Raw genomic sequence first — 23874 nt, 5'->3', positions numbered from 1 at the left:
ATTACACGGACAATATGGATTTCCCTATTACTATTAAAGCATCTGGTTGCACTATACTACAGTGATGTGTAATCCCGGTATGTCAATCGTAACTACAATACGCTACTCTCCATCATTGATCAAACATTTGGAACATGAAGTTCAACACAGATAAATGTCATACTTTGCGTATATCCCTCTGTCGCCATACAACAGACGAGAACTACCATCTTCGAGGATGTCCTCTTTGGGATATTCACAGACCATGCTAAGAGGACATCCTCGAAGATGGTAGTTCTCGTCTGTTGTATGGCGACAGAGGATACACTATCCATGCTATATATGGACCTGACCTTGACCAACAACATGTCATGGCAAAATCACATAAACAGTACTTCTTCCAAATCCAATAGGATGCTGGGTATCATCAGAACAAATCTTTGTACTTGCTCCATAAACTTCGCCAACAAGCATATCTCGCACTAGTCTGTCCGCATTTGGAATAATGTAGCCCAATTTGGAACCTACACACCAAGAACATCGTCAAGATTGCGAGAACTCACCGTCAAGCAACCAGATTTGTATTCAACACGTACCTACCTGCCTGCAATCGGCAAGCCAGTGTTTCCAAATTTATCAGTCAACTACAGTGGGACTCCCTCGAGAGACGTCGCTAAGCTGCAAGTTTTTAATGTTTAATGTACAAGATCCACAATAACCTGGTCGCCATCATCCCAACTGAGTATTCTTCTCACATGGCTCATAGTAGTAGAAGACCATATCATCCAGACAAATATCCAGACAAATATCAGATCATAACATCACAAATTCTCATTGTTCCATCGTACCGTCAACTGGTGGAAATGTGGAATGCTCTCCTCGGCCTCTCCATCCATCGAGGCATTTAGGGGAACCGTTGCAGCCCATAGTGGATCCGAGTTTTTACTCGCACCTTGTACATACGTACTGCATCTTCCGGCACCGCACTGCAACTTCCGGCACCGCACACAAGAATTTTGTCACCTTGCATGGACGATATCCTGACAGAAGGACTATACAGATATGTATGTGCTGACGAAATATTAAGATTGGAAAAGGAAGGCGCGAGACAGGGCTGCATTGTATCGCCATATCGTTTTATTTGTTATCAATACAGAAACAGTAAATGGTGATGGAGGCAGGATGACACAGCGGCACACATTTAAGGTTCATTATGAGACTATTGATTGCACCTGAAACTAACACTAGTCTCGGGATTGCACAACTTACCACCAATATGACCAATGTGAGTGAGTCGGCCAAGAACATGAATCTAAAATTGATTATCAAAAAGACCAAGATACTGGTAGGAAATCAAGATGGAGATCACAATGGAGAGAAGATCAAACAAATACGGAAGGGAGCTGAAGTAAACAGGCTATACAGAGGATGCAAGTAACTGCAAATTGTGCTGACTGCTATTGGTATCAAAAGTAGAATTGTCATAGCATTGAGCTCCTAGACCTTAATACTGATTTGGAATACATTGCCCAATGGAGCAGAGAGAGCTGGGTATTACTTTTAAAAACTCATATGTGGCGTGGCAGCAGAAATGTGGTTCTGGACTGGAGATGAATGCTAATGTCAATTAGAGAAAAGGGTGAACAAGATAAGCGCATTTTGCTGAAAACAGACATCTTCTAGGTACGTGATCGGCCTTAAAAAGATCTCCCGAGGAACGTCTTGCCCACGTGGCACTGACCAAGAGGAAGCGGTAGTCCCCTGGCCCGCATAGGCTACAAATAATAATTAAAAAACATTTGAAGGCAGAAGAAATAAACAGTGGATAAGATCAGATAAAATCAAATAATGGACAAGATACACCTACACACATCTAGCGTATGACAGGGTATCAGAAAATACTTATTACATCTTTTCTGATGCTATGCAGACAGGATCAAACAAGAAGATGTGCAGAATTGGTTGCCAATATCGTCCACTCGTCAGTTGCCATGGTTGTGACAGAGGCAGCAGCACAGATGGCAAGGCAACTGAGGCCTAATCAGCACTGATCAGATTGGGAAAAAAAAAGAAATGAAAACGGAACCAATTATTATGCTCCATCTCACGCACATCATCAGCTTTGAGTGGCGTGTCACAATCTTGTTCTCAACAACTTCATTCAGTAAAGTTGTTCCAGCACAACAATCTTGCTTAATTTGAGGGGTCGGGCTTGCTAATAACCCTCCCATTGAAGCTACTCGTATGCATGAATAAATAATTGTGTTTAGCTAAAAGTTATATTTGAATAATTACAGCAAAAATGCTCAAGAGGAAAGCTCAAGAGGAAAGTATAAACATCCAAGGTCAGAAATTCGAAGGAGCTTGGGAAAGACAAGGCAGTTTGGTTAGAAGAGGAATGTTAAATATAGCAGCGTTAAACCACTTCCACATGTTCCATGGGTTAACGGTTAACATATCGCTTTTGACAAAAATCAGATATATCATGTATATGAAAAAAATACATCAAGTATATACATCACAGCAAGCATGAATATGCATTAAGATGGGAAGGGGAATGTGCTAGATAAACCCAAAGACATTCCCAGTCGTTCGAAGGAATACGATGCCAAATTGTTTGAAAGATCTGGAGCGGCGAATACCCATTGCTGGACGAAACGTACCAAAAGAAGCTGAACATGCGCTGCCGTAGAGGAACATGAATCACCGCTGCTCCTCTCCCGAGTTGAAAATGTTGTGAAAGCGAAAAGACAAATGAAGGGATATTTCAGGAAGATTATACCCGGTGCGGAAATCAAGTCTGCAGGACCTGTCATACTATGCGTATATCCCTCTGTCGCCATGGTCGCCATACAACAGACGCGAACTACCGTCTTGGAGGATGTCCTCTTAGATGGTCTGTGAATATCCCTATCTGGGCCTGACCTTGACCAGCAACATGTCATGACAAAATCACATAAACAGTACTTCTTCCAAAGCCTATAGGATGCTGGACCTTATCAGAAGAAATCTTCGTGGTTGCTCCAAGAACCTTCGCCAACAAGCATATATCTCACACTAGTCCATCCGCGTTTGGAATACTGGCCCAATTTGGAACCCACATACAAAGAAGAACATCACCAAGATTTAGAGCACTCAACGTCAAGCAGCCAGATTTGTATTCAACACCTATACCTGCCTACAGTCGGCAAGTCAGTGTTTCCAAATTGATCAGTCAACTACAGCATTGTACAGTGAGACTCCCTCGAGAGACGTTGCTAAGCTGCAAGCCTTCAATGTTTAATGCACAAGCATGACAAGAAGATCTACAATACCTGGTCGCCACCATCCCAACTGAGTATGCTTCTCCCATGGCTCCTAGTAGAAGATCATATCATCAAGACAAATATCAGATCATATCACAAATTCTCATTCTTCCCTCGTACCATCATCTGATGTATATGTGCGGACGAATTTAAGATTGGAAAAGGAAGGCGCGAGATAGGGCTGCATTGTAGGCTATGTATCACCATAGGCCCCTACCGTTTTATTTGTTATCAATACAGAAACAGGAAAGCGGCGAGGGAGGTAGGTATTACGTACATAGTTCGGTATCAAATTTTGAGATCATCATGTATACCAAACTTAGATATGCGGATGACTTCATAATTATGAGACTATTGATTGCACCTGAAACTAAGGATGCACTGCAAATTGTGCTGACTGCTATAGGTATCAAAAGTAGAATTGTCATTTCCTAGACATTATTGATTTGGAATGCATTGCCCAATGGAGCAGAGAGAGTTGGATATAACTTTTTAAATATCATACTCTCATGGCAGCAGAAATGTGGTTCTGGACTGGATATGAATGCTAATGTCAATTAGAAAGAGAAAAGAGCCAACAAGATTTGCGTATTTTTCTGAAAACAGACATCTTCTAGGTACGTGATCGGCCTTATAATAAGATCTCCCGAGGAACATTTTGCCCACGTGGCACTGGCGAAGAGGAAGCGGTAGTCCCCTGACCCTCATAGACTAATTGAACTTTGAAGGCAGAAGAAATCAACAATGGGTATGATTAGAAAATCAAATGACAAGATTCACCTACACACATCTAGCGTATGACAGGGTATCAGAAAATAATTAATACACCTCTGATGCTATGTAGACTGGATCAAACAAGAAGATGTGCAGAATTGGTTGCCAATATCGTCCACTCGTCAGTTGTCATGGTTGTGACAGAGGCAGCAGCACAGATGGCAAGGCAACCGAGGCCTAATCAGCACCTGAGACATGGTCTCAGATCAGCACTGATCAGATTGGAAAAAAAAAAGAAGAAATGAAAACGGAACCATGCCCCATGTTCCATCTCACGTACTTCATCAGAGTGGCGTGGCACAATCTTATTCTCAAGATTCAATAACTTCCTTCAATAAAGTTGTTCCAGCACTTCAAACAACAATCGGGCTTAATGTGAGGGGTCGGGCTTCCTAATAACCCTCCCATTGAAGCTACTCGTATGCATGAATAAATAATCGTTTAGCTAATTGTGTTCACAGTTAGCGCAGGCGACCACCCGGGAGCACAAACGTCTTTAATCTGCTCATTCACCTTGTTCAGTAAAAGTAGGGGTCGAGTTTTAATATAGATTTTTGTTTCGTTGGTGAATGTAAGTGACAACGATGAAAGAAGCGCATTTATATTCAAAACATTGTAACTTCTACACGTAGAATGTGCTGTACATACTCCCAACATACGTTCTGCTTTTGCTTGTACGTATTTATTTATTTTCAAATTGTTTCTTTTAATTTTAGTTCAGATTGACATGCACAACTTTTAGAGTAAGGGTTGGGTATATTTTCGATATTTTACACCACCATGAAAACTATGAAAAAGTTCGAAGTCTCACCCTGGCTCATTCAGTTGATTGTTTTGTTTGTTTGATAAAACAATTGATAATGAGTACGTGTGTAAACAAACGCCTAGCAAATTGGAACCCGTATATCTGCAAGAAATGGTAAAATTTACCCAAAATCCACATAGAAACAAACCTTAATTGTTATCTTACACATCTTTGATTTAGCTTTTAATCACGTTGGTAAAACTAACCAATCGGTGCAGAGACAAACCCCCTTAACATAGCAGACCAATTTACCTTCAGGGCAATGCAAATTTTTTATCGGTTAGTGATGAGAATTTGAATAGGGTATGTCAACAGCCAGGAGAGTAAAGAAGTTAGGTAAATAAAGTTGTGGGCCTAGCTAAACCTGGGTCTTCATGCAAAAACTTCAGGCAGGCAGGCAGGGCTAGAATACTACCAGTGATTGAGTGACGGGCGGAAGGGCAGGCAGTCCATGGGTAACACACTCTCGAGTGGTTATGAGTGACACCTATGCTAAACACAAATTCACCACAGGGGTTTAGACAAATCGCATGGTTTTGCCTTACTCGGTTGGATTATTCATACACAGCGTTCCGACACAGCAGTACACGGATATAGGCTGTCGCCAGTGCTGAAAAAAAGTTCTTGAGGAAAAACGAACTAACATTCTCTTGTGGATAATATACGTGCATATTTTCCAGAATATTGTGTAAAGAAACTCTGGATGATAAAAACTTGTCGATCTGCATGATCTGCATAGCCTTGAGGAGATCTTCTAGTGACAGAGGTGCGTGTTTCTTATATTTGGGACGTGAACGGGAAGTTTTTACTAATCTTTGGCGGTAAAATATAGGCCTACTCTAACTCCACGTCAACTGTCTGGTCTTTCTGTCTGTTACAATTTTGGGCCACCTAAAGGTATCCGTCATTTTTGTTCTAAAACCCAGTAACTTTTTATATAAACTGCTTTATCGAATTACTAATTTGTCAAGTCATAAACGTTTGGGTAAGTTGGTGGTGACGAACAAGTGAAAGTAAATTACGAAACACTGAACCTTCCACACCTTTGAGAACATAGCACCTATACATTTATTTTTTTGATCGGACTGTATATCAACATCAACTCTCGAAAGTCTTAAAGTGTTTGATACGACCAGTTTAAATGCAATTGCAAATTAATGTTCAATTTGTAATTATAAACGATGCTTGACTCCGGAATCTTTAACTTTACAAACATGTACCAAATGAGATATATATTGTCAAGAAAAGTTTGCGAAACTCTTTTGCCATGTACACCAGCCAGCCTATAAAATACAGACATGATTTTTAGGCACGATCGAAGTGTCATCTTTTCATGTGCTTAAAGATCCCGACATCGTCATGCCACGTTATACTGACTGTTTTACGAGCAACACACGCTGATTATCAGTAATTGCAACGCAAACATTACATTACTTAGCAATTAGGTGGCGGTCGTGAGTAGGTCGAAAGATTTATGACCCTTGCATTTGACTGACGTTTTGGCATATCTGTGTTTTGACTTGACTTGCCTGTACTATGCTCGAGGTGTTGTTATTATGAATAGGCATTCACAAAAGTTGAAAAGGTTTTCATGAAATGGAATATTGGTTAAATAATGTAGACCAGCTGAAGCGAAATAAACGGAAATATGGAAATTATGTATAAAGAAACGGGGAAGAAATCAAAACAATGAACTCGAATATGTGATGAAATTATGATTTACTCGTGAAAGTTTGGACAAACGAAAACTGTCTGTGTATAATAATTAATATGTAACAAACAGCCCTTTGATCCAGATATGTGTCAATAATTATCATCTATATTTGTGACAAGATCACTGACAAACCTTATCCGGTCAAATGAAGCTTCCTGTTTGAGTGAGAAGTTAATGTGATAATTTCCTGATTTAACTATGTTAATTAAGACTTATCATCGCATATTTGATTGAAAGGCGTTAATCATGTTAAATGGCGGAGGCCATCTTTTAGGCCTATAATATTAGAGTGTATACAAAAAGTGTTGGGGGTCCGGGTCTGGTACAAGTTAGTCCCTTCAACCATATAAACGTTCATGCCCTGGAATAAATACACCAATGTTCGTGACTGAGTGAAAAACGTAAACGTGCTTTGCCTCGGACCGATCATGCGGATGAAACCTCAAAGTGACGAACTATGCGTCCATTGTTGATGAATGGCACACAAAGTTTTGGGTTTCTGCTCATCTTCTCTGGACGCCTGCATGCCGCAGATCGACAGTGGATCGAGCCTCAAGCACCAAATCGAATGAGTAGGCCTATTTACAGTGATTTCTGTGGAAGTTCCCCATGCCATGCTGGCTCATGCTGATTAAGGGAGATCTCATACGTGATTCGCGAGATTCGAAATTTTTGGTGGCAGCGTTGGGATCCTGCAACGCGAATGAACCGGAACTTGATGTACCAGCTCTTGATCTAAATCAGTCAATAACACGATCAAGAAACGAATCATCCTTTTAATGTTTTAATTCAAGTAAAGTTTGAATGTGTGTTATGATTGTGTGTTAGTGCGTAACTGGTCTGTCAATTTTTACATGACTCTAATCATTAACGAATTACACCAATGATCATGCCAAGGCTCAGGCTGGTAATTTCGATTTCTTTATACTGTTATTTGTACACGGTTTTCTGCAAAACAATTTACTACTACTAACGATTTCTTATAAAGGAATTCCATTACTACAACCATAATCATTTTCAAACTCCATTCTTATTTTACTTTAGACGTGAATAGCACACCCTCTGCAACAAAATAATTTGTAGGAAAAGAATCTGTTGATATAGCGCCATCTGTTGAGAATCTGTCCCGTCGTTTTCACGCAACATCTATGCACGCGCTCGCAACCCATTTATCACTGTCATAGCTCATCCAATCGGTTGTCTTTCATCATTTGCCACCCCAGTACCTGTCATTCACAGACTCACGACTTCTTTTGTCATGCATTGTTCTCAAGACCATAAGCAGAGAAGGCCGGCGATTCACACACGTTAAAGGACTTTTAAAATGTGTTAGCGCTATTGGATTTTCTCGCGCTTCTAATGGTCCCTGGAGAATTAACTCACTGATGGTCAGTTTTGAGATTATGTTACTATACCATGGTGCGAAAACGTTGAATAACTGGAAATTTTTAGTATCATAGGATTTTAAAAAGGAATTCTACACGAAAAGGTAAGTAAGTTGAGGAGTGTCGTGTCAGATTTCACGTGTACTGTTACCACGGAAACGAGGTTCGGAGTCTATTCTACTTGGTGCATATTAAAAGATGATTAAGATTTATAATAAGTTAAAAATGGTTAAGTATGAATAAAGATGATAATTTAAACATGATAGATGGTGATAAATCTATTAATCTAATTGATACGCCTCTCAATTATACTAGCTATGGCGTGACAAGACAATGATTAATAATATGAATTTTTTTAAAACTCGATTTGTCTCTTGTCTTGCGAAGTTGTAATAACTTCGAAAGCATGGCAACTCGACATCCCATAATATTATATTTTGATTTGTGTATAAATATATTCGTAAATAATGAATCATGTTGACAATACTATTTACTAACATGAATAATACTATAGGCCAGGTTTGATTCAGATATAAGAGAGCGCATTTGCATGATTTGGACATTCAAAGATTGACGAAATGTTACAAATTGGCGTTTGGAAACTGTATTTTAATGATTATAAAAAGACGTGAAAGTTCATGTAGCCATTGTATGTTAAGATTCATTTTTACTATATGCATAATGTAATGGAAATTTTAAACTGCATGCTTAATATTATGTCATACTCATATACAAGTAAATGATGCTTAAATTGCAAAGTTTACACGCACGAATATCATCAGGATTGAGCTTGTGTTAGCTTCGTATAAAATTAGAAGACAAGTTTGCCGGTGGGCACTGCTCCATATATATATTTCCATGCAATCCTCGAATGCAAGTAAATACCTTGGCTATAAGCTGTCAACTTCTTGAAAATGTTTCTCACTCAATTTTGCGATTTTCTTCACTGCACCGACAAGATAGTGAAACAGATGCATCCTCTATGTTGAATGTCAATGAAACTTGGGTTTATCAGTTCTCTAAGGGTGTTTCAGTCGGCTTTGCACGGGCAGATGTATCTTTATCTCAGCTTGGATAAAACAAATTATTATTTTATTGAGTTGCGAATGTTTTTGCTTATTGAAAAGAGTCGAAGCGCGGGTAAAGAAGACGCTGTCAATGCAATCCGTCTTTGAAAACGAGATGTCATTACGTCATGGAACATCTGCTGACGATTCCAAATGCCTTTGAATCTATCTCGCTATCGAGCAAGTTGAGTTAAAATTAACTTCACAAGATACAATTTTAAGATAGAATCGCACTTGCATGTGATGTTATCGTTTAAATCGGTATTTAAATCAATGCTATTTTGTGTGGGGCGTATAAAGATTCACACCATTTTGCGCTTTGAGCATAGACTCTGCTTTGACTTGAGCATGTTGAGTATGAAAATTTTTAGAGATCCTTTGTGGAACCGTAAATTTTGTCCATAATTGAATGTGATGAAATAAATCATGAAGATGAGTTAAGATGACAGAACTTGGCTTTGAATTGTATAAATGGAAGCCTTTTAAGGGCTTCAGTATAACGATATATATAGGGGGTCTAATTGAAGGAAACCATAAATGGCAGAGGAATTGATTCCAGGAATACTATATGGACAATGATGGAGAAAAACATTGTGCTGAATTACATGATACATGCACGGCCTTGGTGATTTGTTGCTGAGTTAATACTATTTATTAACACTTGGATGAATATTGCTCACCAGACATAAAATATACATGATTTTAGCAAAGATCCACGGTGATACATGTTGGTAGCCGTGGGAATGTTTGGACGTAGAAAGTCTGAGTATAAATGATGTGAAACAATGAATAAAAAATACACATAATTGGATACCTATGTGATCTGGAAACCGGCACGCATTGGAATTACATAGTTGAAGACCTCTTCGACGATTTCAAGTTGTCTCAATTTGAAGACTTACATTATCGACGTGAAGTGCTTTTTGGCATCGAATTCTTTCTTCACCATCATTACACGCTCGTTACTGCTCTATTATGATGCTGTCGCCTTCATTCAGAGCCAACGAAGGAGCTATTGTTTGCCCATTGAACGGTGATTAACATTAGAAAAGACATCATCTACATGGAGCCCACACCATTTACTTGTCGATTTGTTATGGAATTCATATGATCTTCAGTCGATTGGGTATCGAAAATATATGTGCGGATAATGATGAAATGGAGAACTTGATCGAACGAGTAGAGTATAAATAAAGTTTAAAGGAAACACAACGAAAACAAAACATAAAGGTAAAAATATGGATTTGTTTTTATAATGTTTGACGACGCGGGAAAGAAAACCTGGAGTATTTTGTTATGTTATCTGGTTTCTAGATGAAATTCCGCACTAAGAAATAGTGACCTCAAGTCAGTCTACATACTAAGCGATATAATGACCAATATAATATATTGAATGTGGAAACCTAAAACCAAAATGGTGAACTATTGAATGTCGCTACAAAGAAACCGTCATTTGGTCGTCTTTTTCTACCCCCACAGCTAAGTAACTTCTGAAGCTTACATAGCCTACATGATCTGATGGTCGCGTTGGCTGGCTAGCTCGCAGCTGATGGCGTTTTTACCAACATCCGAAAAGACAAACACGCATTTTATTTTTTTACATTGAGTGAATTATAAAATAAAGGTGCAACACTGAATTTGAAATCGACACACGGGCAAACAACTGAATTAATTTACAGTTATGTTGGACGAAAAAGGTCTAGACTGCAGACAGTAAATTGTTTCACTGATGCATATTGAAATTTACCTGCCCACGTGGTTATTGATGACTTCGATGATCTGATGATGGTCGGGCTTTGATACGAGATAAAGATGAAGTCTGCGGGGGAGTCTGTAGGGGTGACAAAAAGCTTGTATTTTAATTCCGAATTAAAAATGAGGGTGAACGAAAAATTCGGTAAATTTTAGGGTAGGCCTGCAGTTGGCAAATTGCTGCTTTTTCAACCCACTTTTGTAATTCAACGCGGTGTGTATGTAATAAAAATGTCGGGAAAAGAAAGACTTGCCGATTTTGATGCATTTGATATTGTAGCCTAGAGATCAAGCACGCGAACTTGGCTGCCCTTCATGTACCAATGGGAAACATAAAATATCACCATGTTTTGTCATGAATTCTACTAAAGCACACATCGTAAATTAAACTTGGTAGACAGTTAATTTGACAGTTCATAATTCTTGAAGACCAAAATAGTAGACTCGCAGGCGCGAGCCTTCGGTTGTGTTTAGGTGAAATTGTCATCCTCGGGCTTATGAACTGAAAAGTGAAAGGCCTATTTATAAATACGAAAATAATTTGCTGAATGCAAATAGAGAATTTGGTAAAGGAATTGAAAAAAAAAACACCTATGTGTGAAAAATAGTGCACATATATTTTTTATATTCCATTGGTGGTGTTTTCAAAATTAAAATTCATGCACTGACGCAACTTAGAAGTGTTTTTGGCTGACCGTGTTGTATCAGCTTTCAGACTTCCAAACTCTTGCAGAAGGGCACTTGGTAAAAGCTCTTTGTGGACGATCAAATGCATGCGGTCGTGTGTGTACACCATTCAAAACACCAGTTATTCACCTCCTCACAATGGCGGGAGTAGCACCGTGTATACCAGCGCTGTAATTTTAACATGGACAACAGACACAAAAAGACCGATTTTTGCTTAAATCCAGGACTTAATATTTTGTTTTTTCTTAATGGTGTACCTACAGGGATCTGTGCGAATATCTGGGACTGAACGAACTGCAATGGCGGGGCCTTTTCTCAATGGAATCGCTACTTGGATATGGGTTATTTTGCCGCATCGTGTGTACTCGCTGCTGAAGTTCGAGGTAAGTTAGTTCTAAGTAACCTAGGCTCACAAACAGCATTGCCTATCAAAACAAGCCCTACCACTAACCCGGCGTTGTGGCTCTCTTAGAAAAACATATAGGGCTATACAGAGAGCCTGTACTGGTATTTTCTTTCGATTTATTCCCGCTCACATTGCCAAATAATTTGCCCTTGTTTATACAAGGGCCATTTTGCACATAAGAAGTCTTGAGTTGCCCAAGTTCTAGTATACTAGTGTATAATTTTCATAGGCCTATTTTCTACTATCTATAATAGACTCATAATAATCATATTAATATTGGCCCTAATGTAATGAATGTTCTAGGACATTATAATAACATTGTTTAGCCATGTCAAAAAGAGAACATACCCGGAACATACAATAAATGTAAATTGGGATAGGCGGTTTAGGCCTCTGCTGTGAATACAACATATAGGAGCATTCAAAAAGCAGTTTTATCATTAATCGTCTGCCATATCTCATCAATTGTATCAATGTTTACTTTGGGTCATACTGAAGGTACACAGTTTGGCATATTATTTATGAACTGTTTGTCAAAGAATTTTGATTTGTTGTAAGATGGATCAGTCGATTTGTTAACTTGAAATGTTGTTGTTGCATGATTAATCTATATTCACATACCATATAACAGGGCTGACGTATCAGGGATGGGCAACTGTATAATTTGACTATTTTTGGCCTGTTTGATTCTAGATTCTAAAAATTAATGTATACATCTTTTGAGTCTCTCTTCATCATGTAGGCCTATGCCTGGTGGGTGAAGCTAACATAGAGTGATCTGAGGGGTCTGCAACCCCCTAGCTCCCCACCTGATACACAGTGGCGGTGCCAGGAAATTTTTCGGGGGGCATTAGGGGAGCAAAGTGAATTTCAGGGGGGGCAAAATCAACAAAGTTTGCGCAAAATTACCGTAAAAAGTGGAAATTTTTCGTAATTTTGGGTTTTTCTGGGGGGGGGGCAAGAGTTCTGACTTGGGGCATTTTCCCCATGCCCCCCCCCGGGCGCCGCCACTGCTGATACACCCCTGATGAATTGAATACACACATCACATTTCTGTGTACATAAAAATTTAACAATAAATTATTTTATATTATCTTATATTATCTTGTTGCTTGTTATAATTTTCTATCAACTTATACTTTAGTTTAATATCATTAGTTGTGATCAAATATGTGTTTTCCTCTTTTCTTTTGTTTATTTGTTTGTTGTTGTTTTGGCCATCCAACATTTAGCTCCGGCTGTTATGTACTTGTAATTGGTTAGCAAGCATGGTTAGTTAAAGAGTATTTCGTGATCCACAGTCTCATCCCCCCACTTTGGTCAAAAGTAAAATAATTTTTTTAATGATACCAAACTTCTTTCCCATTTTTGATGTAATGTGTCAGTAGTAAATGTTAGAAAGGGGACATCTATTAACTTCAATTCACATTATGATTTTGATGATAGATAGATAAATAAATGTAAATTTTAATCATAACCTGTATTTTTTGCAACTCGATGATGCCATCACTGTGATTATTGTAATGGCATAATCTTGCATAAGTTAGGGTACCGGTACCCAATAAGCTGCTTATTATTGCAATTATAACTGTACCACATTTAAAGCAATTACTCATGCAAGTGGCTTGCTATTGTGTAGATGAAAAGGGATTACATTATAAATTGGAATTGGGAGGGACTTGTCCATCCCATTCCTAATCACAAGTCATTATCAGATAATGGTATCTCCTTCATCTCAAAAGGTGTGATCAATAAATGACAGCCAAGATTAGGGCAAAGATTATCCATTCTGAGACTCATGGCAAGCCAGTCCATCTGCTGTAAGATTCAGTTCCATCAATGTTTACCTTGGACTGCACATTGTATTAGTATAGGGAAAAGGGCATTAGTTCAGAACCCCATTCATTTTCTATTGATCATATTTTTGTACCAAGCTCTTTCAATACAATATTCAAAGCATGGCCTTTACCTTATTTGCTGCTCATATGAATGACTAAAGAGAACCATGCTTATGTAGACATACTGTATTTGCTTCATGTTTACTCTTAGGGCATTTTACAAAAATAGGTATAAGGACAGGCATCATTTCAAGATCAAATTGGACTTTGGTAGAGTACAAAGTCGAGTGAGAATCCTGTATGGTGACGTTTTCATAGGAGTTGTGTTGTATTGAGATTGTGACTTATGATCTGCTGACTAAACTCAATGTTAGCTTTTGTTGTCAATCTGATATCTAAGTAAAATTAATAATAATTGTAGTAAGTTGCAATATTTATCTCGTAAATTGCATTTTGATTTGATTTAATTGACAAGTTAACGTTCAGTTGTGTGGCTTAGGTGTTTGCTGGGAACAATTTATTATGATAAAGCACAAGCATGGTTAATTAACCGTGTTTTAATTGATAGTTACATAGTTTGTTATTCTGTGTACAAATGACTGTGACCTTATGTAAGAAACAAGCCTAATTTCATGGGTCATTAAATAATGGGAATCTTTGCTAGAACATGTCTGCCAATTGTTAATGGCATCTTCATGACGTTCCCAAGATTCTGTATTTCCCAGCCTTGCTTTCCGGGAGTATTTTTTTGTACCAAAAAGTCAAACTTTCTGTGAAGTTTTATCCAGTTATTTTCATCCAATTTCCCTTGTTTTAGAGAACAATTGAAATGGGCGATTTGTTATTTGTGTTTAATTATTATGCATTTAATATGGTTGTTATATAAGAATCTGTAAAATGAGATAGGGATTGCCTTTAATTATTACACTATAGTGCACACACATTCCTTTTCGGCAACCCGCCAGTAGTTGTGTCTCACTAGCCTCCATATTGCCCAACTCGGAGCTAGTACAAACATTTGGTACTAGTAATTATCAGTCCTCGTTATCAGTTTTCAGGCATAATTAAGAAGCAAACATTTCACTCCTCAAGTGAAGCCCCAAAGACAAGAAGCAGGCAAGCATGCAGACCTTGAAATACCGATAAGAAGAATAGATAGTAGCATAGTCCAAGTTGTTATAAGAATGTTTATATTGCTAGATCTTAGGATGTCAATCATGATAGTTAATTTCTTGCATATTAAAACGGCAAAGTAAATTTCAGAGGGCACTTCAGTTCTTTATAAATGTCATTTAATCATTATTTTTATGATTTGAAGATTTATATATGCAATGCTGGATGCAATGACAACATGAGCGCATAATACTTGAACGGAAATAACACTAAAGGCAAACATATGCTATTTTATTTTAAGAAAATTTAAAGTTGATCATATCTCTGCAGTATTGTATTAAATTATAAATGAGTGTTTGTCAACAATATGTAAATATGAACTGAACAAGAGTGTGTTGGTCTACTGCTGGACAGGCAGAGCATGCAAAGGAGTAGATGGTCAAAAGATATGTATGCAATTGGTATCAATGTGCCCATCTTGGCACAGCATGGAACAGAAAAGAATAATAAGGCACTTCTATTTTTACATTCGCAAACCTTGATGTAGAGATACTGTGACAAATTGAAAGCAGACAATGGCCCCATTGCATCATGGGATTGACCATGCACTCCATGACTCCATCCTACTTTTTGCTGGTAATTTGTTGTTACATCTACAATATTTATTGCTTTTTATTTCATAGAAAATCAAATCAACTACAAATAGCCTGTAGAAATAGTTGTATTTTAATTTACCTGCCATCATACATGTAGTACCTGTCAGATTGTATCATGTAATTGTAAGACCAAGAAATAAGTCTGTCTTAAACTCACTTGCAGCTAACTTCAAACTCTCGTTGTGTACAACTTCTCTAGAGCTATTTTGACCTATACTTGCCTGGAAGAGAAATAACTTGTAGAAGAGTTTAAAAAAAGGATTGTACTTGAATTATCATATTTTTAAATAAATTTGGAAAAGTTGTGTAAGATAAGATAGGAAAACAGAAAAATAGAGCGACATCAGACATACACTTGAATCAATTCAATCATTAGAGACATTTTAATGTAACAAAACAAGGTCACATATATTATAGATCTGGATTTGCATTAACCTAATACCATTCGCCTTACCAATGATTAATCAAACATCGTCATTACAACAAAAAATCAATCTTTAAATGGAAATTTATCAAAATCACCTCCCTACATTTGATGGCTATTAATATTTGGTTGTGTAAAACAATGATAAGTTAAAATGGAAATCAATAAATCAAAACTGATTCAATGCATTAATGGGGCTAAGATGAGTCTGACATATTAAATAGCATTTAACCATTTAAGTTCTTGATTCAATTATTAACATTGAAACATTTGGCAAAAACCTGGGGCAAACTGCAACAATTAATGTCAATTTTGTGCACTTTTTCTGGTTGCATGGTAAAAAGGAAATAATAGTTCAAAATTGTCATGAAGATCTGTTAAAAGCATTGTCATGTTTGTTATAGTTAGTGGACAAAACATTTTCTGTAATCCAAATTTTAGAATTTTAATAATTGCCCATAATTTCCATAAAGATTCAGCAATGTTTAGGTTAATGCATTGTAGCCCATAAACATGCATGCATGTGCAGCATATATGGCAGTTTAAAAGTGTTTAATGTAAAATATTGATTTGCATAAATGACATGTTAGTTTGCATTAAGTAATTCTAATTGAAGTTGTCAGTTCAAGTCATTGCATTTTCCACATGTTACTGATTATTTCCTTTGTGGCCTACACAACTTACACAATTAACCATCCCTTCAGTGCAAATTGGATATACAATTTCAATCGTACTTTATTAGTTCAGGACAGAGAAATCATGCTGATGACTTCTATTAAGGAAAGGACAACTACCATATGTTTATAAAATATGGAAGACAAAAAGAAAAGTGAATGGAATATATGAATATGTTCCCAGAATAAGATGATGCTATAGTCTGTAAGCACATTGTTTTAGTGTCCAGGCTACATACATCAGTACATGTTGTGTGAAATTAAAAAGGCATGAAAATATGAAGTTGATAAAACATGATAAAGGTCCATGAAGAAAACATGAGCAATAAGCAACTGAGGCTATTTTTATCAACTGTGCAAAAGTGTTTCTTTTAGGCAGTTTGAAAATACAATTGAGAAAGTTTTGCATTTTACTTATTTGTTGACTTTATTTGTATTTAAATACAATAATGAGATATTAATATCTGGCCATGTCGATGTAATAATAGAGTACTCTAACATCTCACAACACTGACAGGAGAAAAATACATCACTTAATGAAATATTATTTACTCAGGAAAAAATCATGCGAAAAGGCACATGTATTATGTCTGTAATTAAGACTTAATCATAGACTAGGGCAATATCTGCTGATATTATATTTGCATTATGTCTTATGAGTGTTTGGATAACTGTATGGATAGAGGCTTTTGTGATTTAACAAATTATATGAGAAAAATCCAGAGTGTATTGCCATTCTTTTGGAGAGGTTGATGTAACTGAGCCGATATTGAAAGTTTGTTTTTATGCAAGTCTGAAGCAAGCAATCAAGTGTTTGTGGACGTTGCATGAAGATGTGCGATGTTGAAGTGATGTTTTTCACGTCTGCTCACAATAATATCATATTATTTTGCCTGATCACAAAATCTGATGTGCGTAATTGCATTTTCGGTCATTAAACAAAGGTTCTTGAAAACAAGTACTTTGCTAGATTTTCTGATGAACCTGACTTGATATCTATTGGTTGTATGTGCTTCATTGTTTCACTTGATTTTATTAGTCTCATTTTCTTTTTTCATTAAATAGATCTTGAATTTAAGGCTTTTAAATTTATTTTCTACAAGAGGCTTACACAATAAGCCAAATAAGATAGGGATGGATAACCATGGAAATATGTTACCATGGGAATGGTATATAAGTAACCTTAGCTTAAGGGATGCATGCATGACTTGCGTAACACTGGGACCTCTATTTCAGATGAACAGGCTATAATAGTTTGTATGTTCGCTTTACTGTAGTTTTAAATGACAAACTGGAACACGGAGGTCTAAGTTGGAGTGATATTTCCCTACCTGCTTGCCTGCAGCGAGCTACCACAAGCTTACATAGTTTGACTGAATAGCCCAGGTGAACTGGAATAAATTAAGGGCAGAATCTAGGCCATTGTCAGCCCTGTGCAATAATATAAACACTAATATAAATTTATTCTTGGGTATGCTCAGGAAACGATAATAATGCTGCGCAAGGTGTATGACATAAATCAGACTGACTGCATGATTAGCAGGTCCTCAGGGCTTCTTTTTTTTATCGGAGAAATAAGAGAGCAAAAGAGGAGAAAGAAGAGATAGGACAGAGAGAATAAGATGGAGGGAGAGAGAGGGAGAGTGAGAGAGAGGTAATAGGTAGATACAACTGGTGCATGAAGATGCCTAGCATAACTAATACTGTATACATCATTATAGAGTTGATATTTATTTCGCTGTAGGGATTATATTTGCTTGTCACTTACATTTAATAGCGTTAACTGTTTTATTTTAAGATGTGATACTTGGTTGCAGCAGACTGCAACATAGACTGCGTCGTGCAATGAACTGTGTAGTGTGATGGGATTATCATCACTCATCAGTGTACCAGTCTATTTCCTAAAACAAGATCAATTTTGTAATTAATAATGATTTCATTATCAAAATGTATTTTAGTAGAAAAATGCAATGTTGAATGCTGCAGACTGATGGCAGAATACATTTCACATTTTTCGTATAAAAATCACTCGCACTTAACAATCTGCTAACAACCAATTTCACCTTGACTTATTATTAGATTCTTATTGTCAGTTAATTAAATAAATGCAAGTTTTCATTCAAGTATGAAGACTACGTAAAATAAATGTCTTCGTTAATTAGAGGAAGGTCTGCTTTTTGCATGGTGATGATCTGCAGATTTGTGATCCTTGCTTTGAATCCGAAATTGTTATAAGCAGATATTGCTACTCATTACTACTGGATGTATCATTCTGAAAAAGAAATTTAAGCTTATTTTGCAGATAATTATAGGAAATAATGTGAAAAACCTTCATCTTGATTAGAATTGCTTGCAGATGCCTTCAAATTATGGTCAAAATTGGAAATTGCCATGTTTTAGATGTTTGAACCCAACAATGTAGTGAATGTCAAAGAATGCCTGTAGCATAAAATAGTCAACTACAAGTGGTCGTATCAGATCACAATTATCCAGCGAGGTCCTTGCTAGGGAGTTGACAGTACTATTCAGGACTAGTTAAAATATGCATCAAAGAGCAGTACACGAAAAAAGAGAAGAAAGATAAGGATTCCCTTACAAATGAAAAAAGAGAAGAAAGATAAGGATCCCCTTACAAGAAATTGAGCTAGGCTCTCGTGAGATGCAAGATTGATAAACATTGTCGGAATTTCTCTGACATACAACGGAATTGGGATTAAGGTATCTATGGCCATCTCTAGACCGTCACCATGCAACCACTTTGGAAGATCAGGTGTGGCTAGTTGAGCCGATTGCTAGCTGAGATAGCGACTTTGCAAAAGAAAAGCTGGAATTTTGCCCCCTTCTTACATGTATATTCACTCTCCTGAGATTAAGGTATGGCATTGGTATCAATCTTGTCCTGAAATGTATGTGTCATTTTCACTCAGATTCCAAAATCTATGCTATGATCTCTTTGTACTTTTCACATTATTTGTGGCACTACATGTATAGCATATGAATGATATTTTATGTAATGGTTGTTCTCATGTTATTGTGTACTAATTGCATTTACATAATGCATAATAATTTGACAATAATGTTCCATGCCAGTGACCTGTATAAATAACTATAATTATGAGCACGATGAAGAACTTTCCGATCTCAGGATTTTGATTTTATCCATTTTCGTTTTAGGCTTGGCCATAAATAGCAAAAATTGGAAGTTGATTTCAGGATAAATAAGTATTTGATGAAAATTTAATGCAAATCTTGGCAATTTTGCAAGTGTGTACTGTTAGTGTTAAGTTGGGTTGACCAAATTCCAAAATAAATGACAATTTTTGGATAATGAAATGTCATGAAATCAGCTTTCCTTCATCTGATCAGTGTGGGATGATGATGACCAGTGTATGGGCGGGTTATCCATTACCGTAATCTTGTTAACAATAACAGCAAGACTTGAATACGTAACAGAAATCCCCAGTAACACAACAGCTGTACACACACGCGATGTGTCGTCCGCATCCCCAGTATTGTCACTAGCTTTGTTTTAACTAAACCATGTGGGGCCTTTGTAAACTAGGTAAAAAAAGCTTATATCTATTGTAAAGTACTCTGCCTTGGTTCATTTAAAGCAGCGGACAGTTAACATAGTTTTTTCATTATGCCCAGGTTTTGTTTTGACAGCGTGCGAAGCATGGAATGAACGAAAGCGATAATATCATTGTACCTCCTATGTGTCAACATGCTAACGATACATGCTAGATTCATATGCCAGCTTCACTTAGAGATGCTTGAGTAAGCACCACATACATGTACATGTAGGCCCTATATTACAAAAAGCTAACTATACATTATATTCATTATAGCTTTAAATTTCAAACCAAAAGAGAATCTGATACTGTTAATAAATTGATAATCTCCTTTTAAGGTTTGGATATTCTGAGATCTGGTGGAAAGTTAAGAAGGATGCACAGAGATTGGTTTTGGCAATCCACATCTGATGCCTAAATCAACTAAGGCAGATATTGGGTGTATAGATACCTTTCCTATTGTCGTGAATCTTGTGACTGTAGCAATGTTCAGTGTGAAGCTTTAGAGTTTTCCAGGCTGCTAGCTGGATGTAACATTCAGAGTTAAAAATCTTAATTCCATTTAAATGCGATTCAAAAAGCTAGCTAAGAATTAATCAAATTACAGGAATTTTCTTAATGAAATGTAGATACTGAGATGGCCTTCAAGTGGCCGGGGAAAATGACAATAAAACAGAACTTCATATATTTGTATTCGTCTAATGCTATTGATATAAAACATGAATCATGCCTCCCAATGGTGTGGGCTTAAAATTTCAACAAAGGAAGTGCCACTTTCATCTCTCTAACAAATTGTATTACAATCCCCATAAGGTTTGGTTCTCTCCACAGCAACCAAAAGAAGAAAATGATGAGGAGAAAGTGTGTGCATCTATTTAGTGCTGGAAGGGCATTAAGAATGTAGCAATAAGCCTTGTTTCATAGTATGTTAGTTTGATCATGTATTTATCATAGTAGTGTGTAGGGTTTTCTTTTCAGTCCCTTCCGGGCATATCAAATACGTTTACAGCTAATGCATGTCAGTACACACCCTGAGACATAGGTTTTTTTTTTCTCTCTCTCTCCTCCCTTCCCCAATTTCGTTATCATCGGCCACATCTGACGAGACCCTGCAAATGCGAAGGGATTTACACATAATCTGCTTTTAAAACGATTGTTTGTCAGCCCTGTTAGAATTTGTCTTTGCAGGGGGATTTGTCGGATTTTGCTGAGCTGACTCGGCAATGTATTCCGTACCTGATCTACTGTTTTCATTACGAAATAGCTATGTATAGCATTAGAGCGTATTTAGGTTTGCAATTCCCAACTGGGAAGTAACGAGGGCGCTTTGAATAATAAAAAGCGCTGAGGATTTAGTGGAGAGTAGAAGGTAGTGGCAATATTATTTTATTTTCAAGAAGTAGAACAAAGTGAATTGTGAAGGATTTAATTTGACCAGCAGCAAGATTGCTTTGTGTCTAGATCCTTTGTGCCAAAGATATCCTGGATTGAGTAACAAGATGGGAGGATTCTAACACTCACCTATAACGTCAAATCCTTCCAAGGAACTGGAGTAATTATTATGGGGCACAGAATACCCTAGTTATTTTGAAACAGGACCTAAAGTTGGCATTTCAGAGCTGCCGTGTCTTTATTTTTGTATTTTTGTTGTCTCATGAGTAAAAGGATAAGTGTGACTAGAAAAACCCATAAATATATTTTGGCTCATCAGGCAGTGCTTTGGATTAGATGTATATGAAATTACGAATCAGTAAAATTTAAATCCCTTGAAAATGTTCAGAAGCCCAGAAATGGTAAAAAACAGCACCTTCAAAATACCGGATTATATAAATGAAAATATATTCGTTAAGGATTAACAGCTTTTGTTTTTACACAATATCCTTCCAGAAAATTTTATGAAGTCAATCAATTTGTTTCTGTAAAAGGAAAATAATTCCTGTCAGTTTAAAATTTTATGGTGGACATTTATGTCAAAAGATATTACCATATTTTGAGCTATCCCATTAAAGGCACTATCTGTGATTTGCTAAATCAGAATACATTTCTTTACAATTCAGATTCGGGCATTTTGAAGAAAGCAAAATGCATGTAGATGTGCTTATACCAGACAGAATGTGCCATTTAAATTTTACATTGCAAGCTTAATACCGTATTTGCGATGTTGTATGAAATATTGACATCAAAGTGACCTATTTATGATGATTGGTGAAGCAGTCAGACAAAATATTTTGTACATAAAATCTGTGATTGTCACTTTAAGCAGCTGTGATTGACACCTGTGATATGAATAGGTGTAGACATTTATGGGCTATAAATGAATTTTATGATCCCATTCCATCCATATGGGAACTTGACATACAAAACATGAGGTAAGCTTAGGACAAGGTTACAAATGTTATGGGTCTCACTTCATTGCTAGAAAGGTAACAATATCATGTGATTTGACCTACTGAAGAAACTAAGGAATGTTATGGTCTCACCTAAAATCAAAATTGTACTATTCATGTGAATAAAATGCATAATCTGTACATAATCTACTGAAGAGACAATGCTTATAATAGTCTAACAGCAAATAAAAACCAAATATATAGGCCTATATGAGTATGAAATAAATAATTTAATATCAAAAACAATATAATAAGGACATTGAGTTTAAGGAACAAAATAATTTAATATAAAAAACAAATAATTTAAAATAAATAATATAATGTAAAAAACAATATAATAAGGACATTGAGTTTAAAGAACAAACCAAAAGTTTGACAACGTCCTGTAAATGAAAGTCTGATTACATTTGTAAAAAAAATAGTTAAAATGTCGATAAAAGCTCATATTTTGAGGTTGGAATTTTCAATATTTCACACTTATCAAGGGAGGGAGGGGGACAGCCTCCTAACTAAAGCACTTCTGTGTATTGGACGTCATTCAATTAACTTTTGTTTTGGGTTGTACCCATTTGAAAACAATTCAGTCTGAACATCTAGCCGGCCTGTGTTTTTCCCACTGAAGAGCAGGCCTTGTTATTTTGTAATTTTCTCTCGCAATTGAAAATCTGTGCACATTGAAGATGGTCAGGTTTTGAAGGTGTTTTGACTGACTGTGATGAATGCCATTTGGATGCATAGCAACTGAAGCCGTAATATCAGCACCATGTCAAATTGACCTATATAGGCCATTATCATGGGTGTGTTGACTGCCTAAGAAGCAGATCATATGTTCACCATCAGAAAACAGGGAGCACCTGATCCAACCACCTTTTTCTCACATCCTCCACAAGAATTGCAATGAGTACAACATAAAGGTACATTTACAACTTCATTCCGTATTAAGTTCCGAGTGTATTTGAAAAGCAATTCAAAGGAAAGAATCGGTTCTTAAGAATTAAATTGACAACAAAAGTAGTGAAAAAGGGGTAAAAAGTGCAATTTTAGGTGACGACCATACAGTACTGAATGAGTTTTACAAGTGAAATCATAATAGTTGAGTGCAAGAGGAGCTATCAGTTGAAGTCAAAGGTTCTCTTTTAGACAGGTATATACTTGACTAAATTTGAGTGTAAAGCATAATCTAATGCCAACTTCTTGAACAGTGTTGAGTTTCTAAGGCTTGTAATAGGAGAGATGTAACAGTACAGCAGATGGTAGCTAGGATGCAGATGATGATGTGTAGGATTGCATTGGTAGATGAGAGATTGGAGTTAGGTGGTAGAAGATGAGGGGTTAG

At 36.8% G+C, this 23874-nt stretch overlaps 1 protein-coding gene across 5 annotated transcripts in view; it reads left to right on the top strand.

Moving 5' to 3' along the window:
* The first annotated feature begins 5358 nt into the window (after positions 1-5358).
* LOC140149021 (fibroblast growth factor receptor-like 1) overlaps positions 5359-23874 on the top strand; it is a 98305-nt gene continuing 79789 nt past the window's right edge. Inside the window, exons 1-2 of one of the 5 annotated variants that reach the window (XM_072171160.1) lie at positions 5359-5629; positions 11732-11851. In XM_072171160.1, the coding sequence (XP_072027261.1) occupies positions 11806-11851 (46 nt within the window). In that variant the 5' untranslated portion in view covers positions 5359-5629; positions 11732-11805. The other 4 variants (XM_072171164.1, XM_072171163.1, XM_072171161.1 and 1 more) reach the window with 4 other exon arrangements.

Source organism: Amphiura filiformis, chromosome 3 (assembly GCF_039555335.1).
Source record: "Amphiura filiformis chromosome 3, Afil_fr2py, whole genome shotgun sequence".
Lineage (NCBI taxonomy): Eukaryota > Metazoa > Echinodermata > Ophiuroidea > Amphilepidida > Amphiuridae > Amphiura > Amphiura filiformis.
The sequence above is the reverse complement of the archived record's forward strand: the minus strand, read 5'-3'. Positions and strand labels throughout refer to the sequence as shown.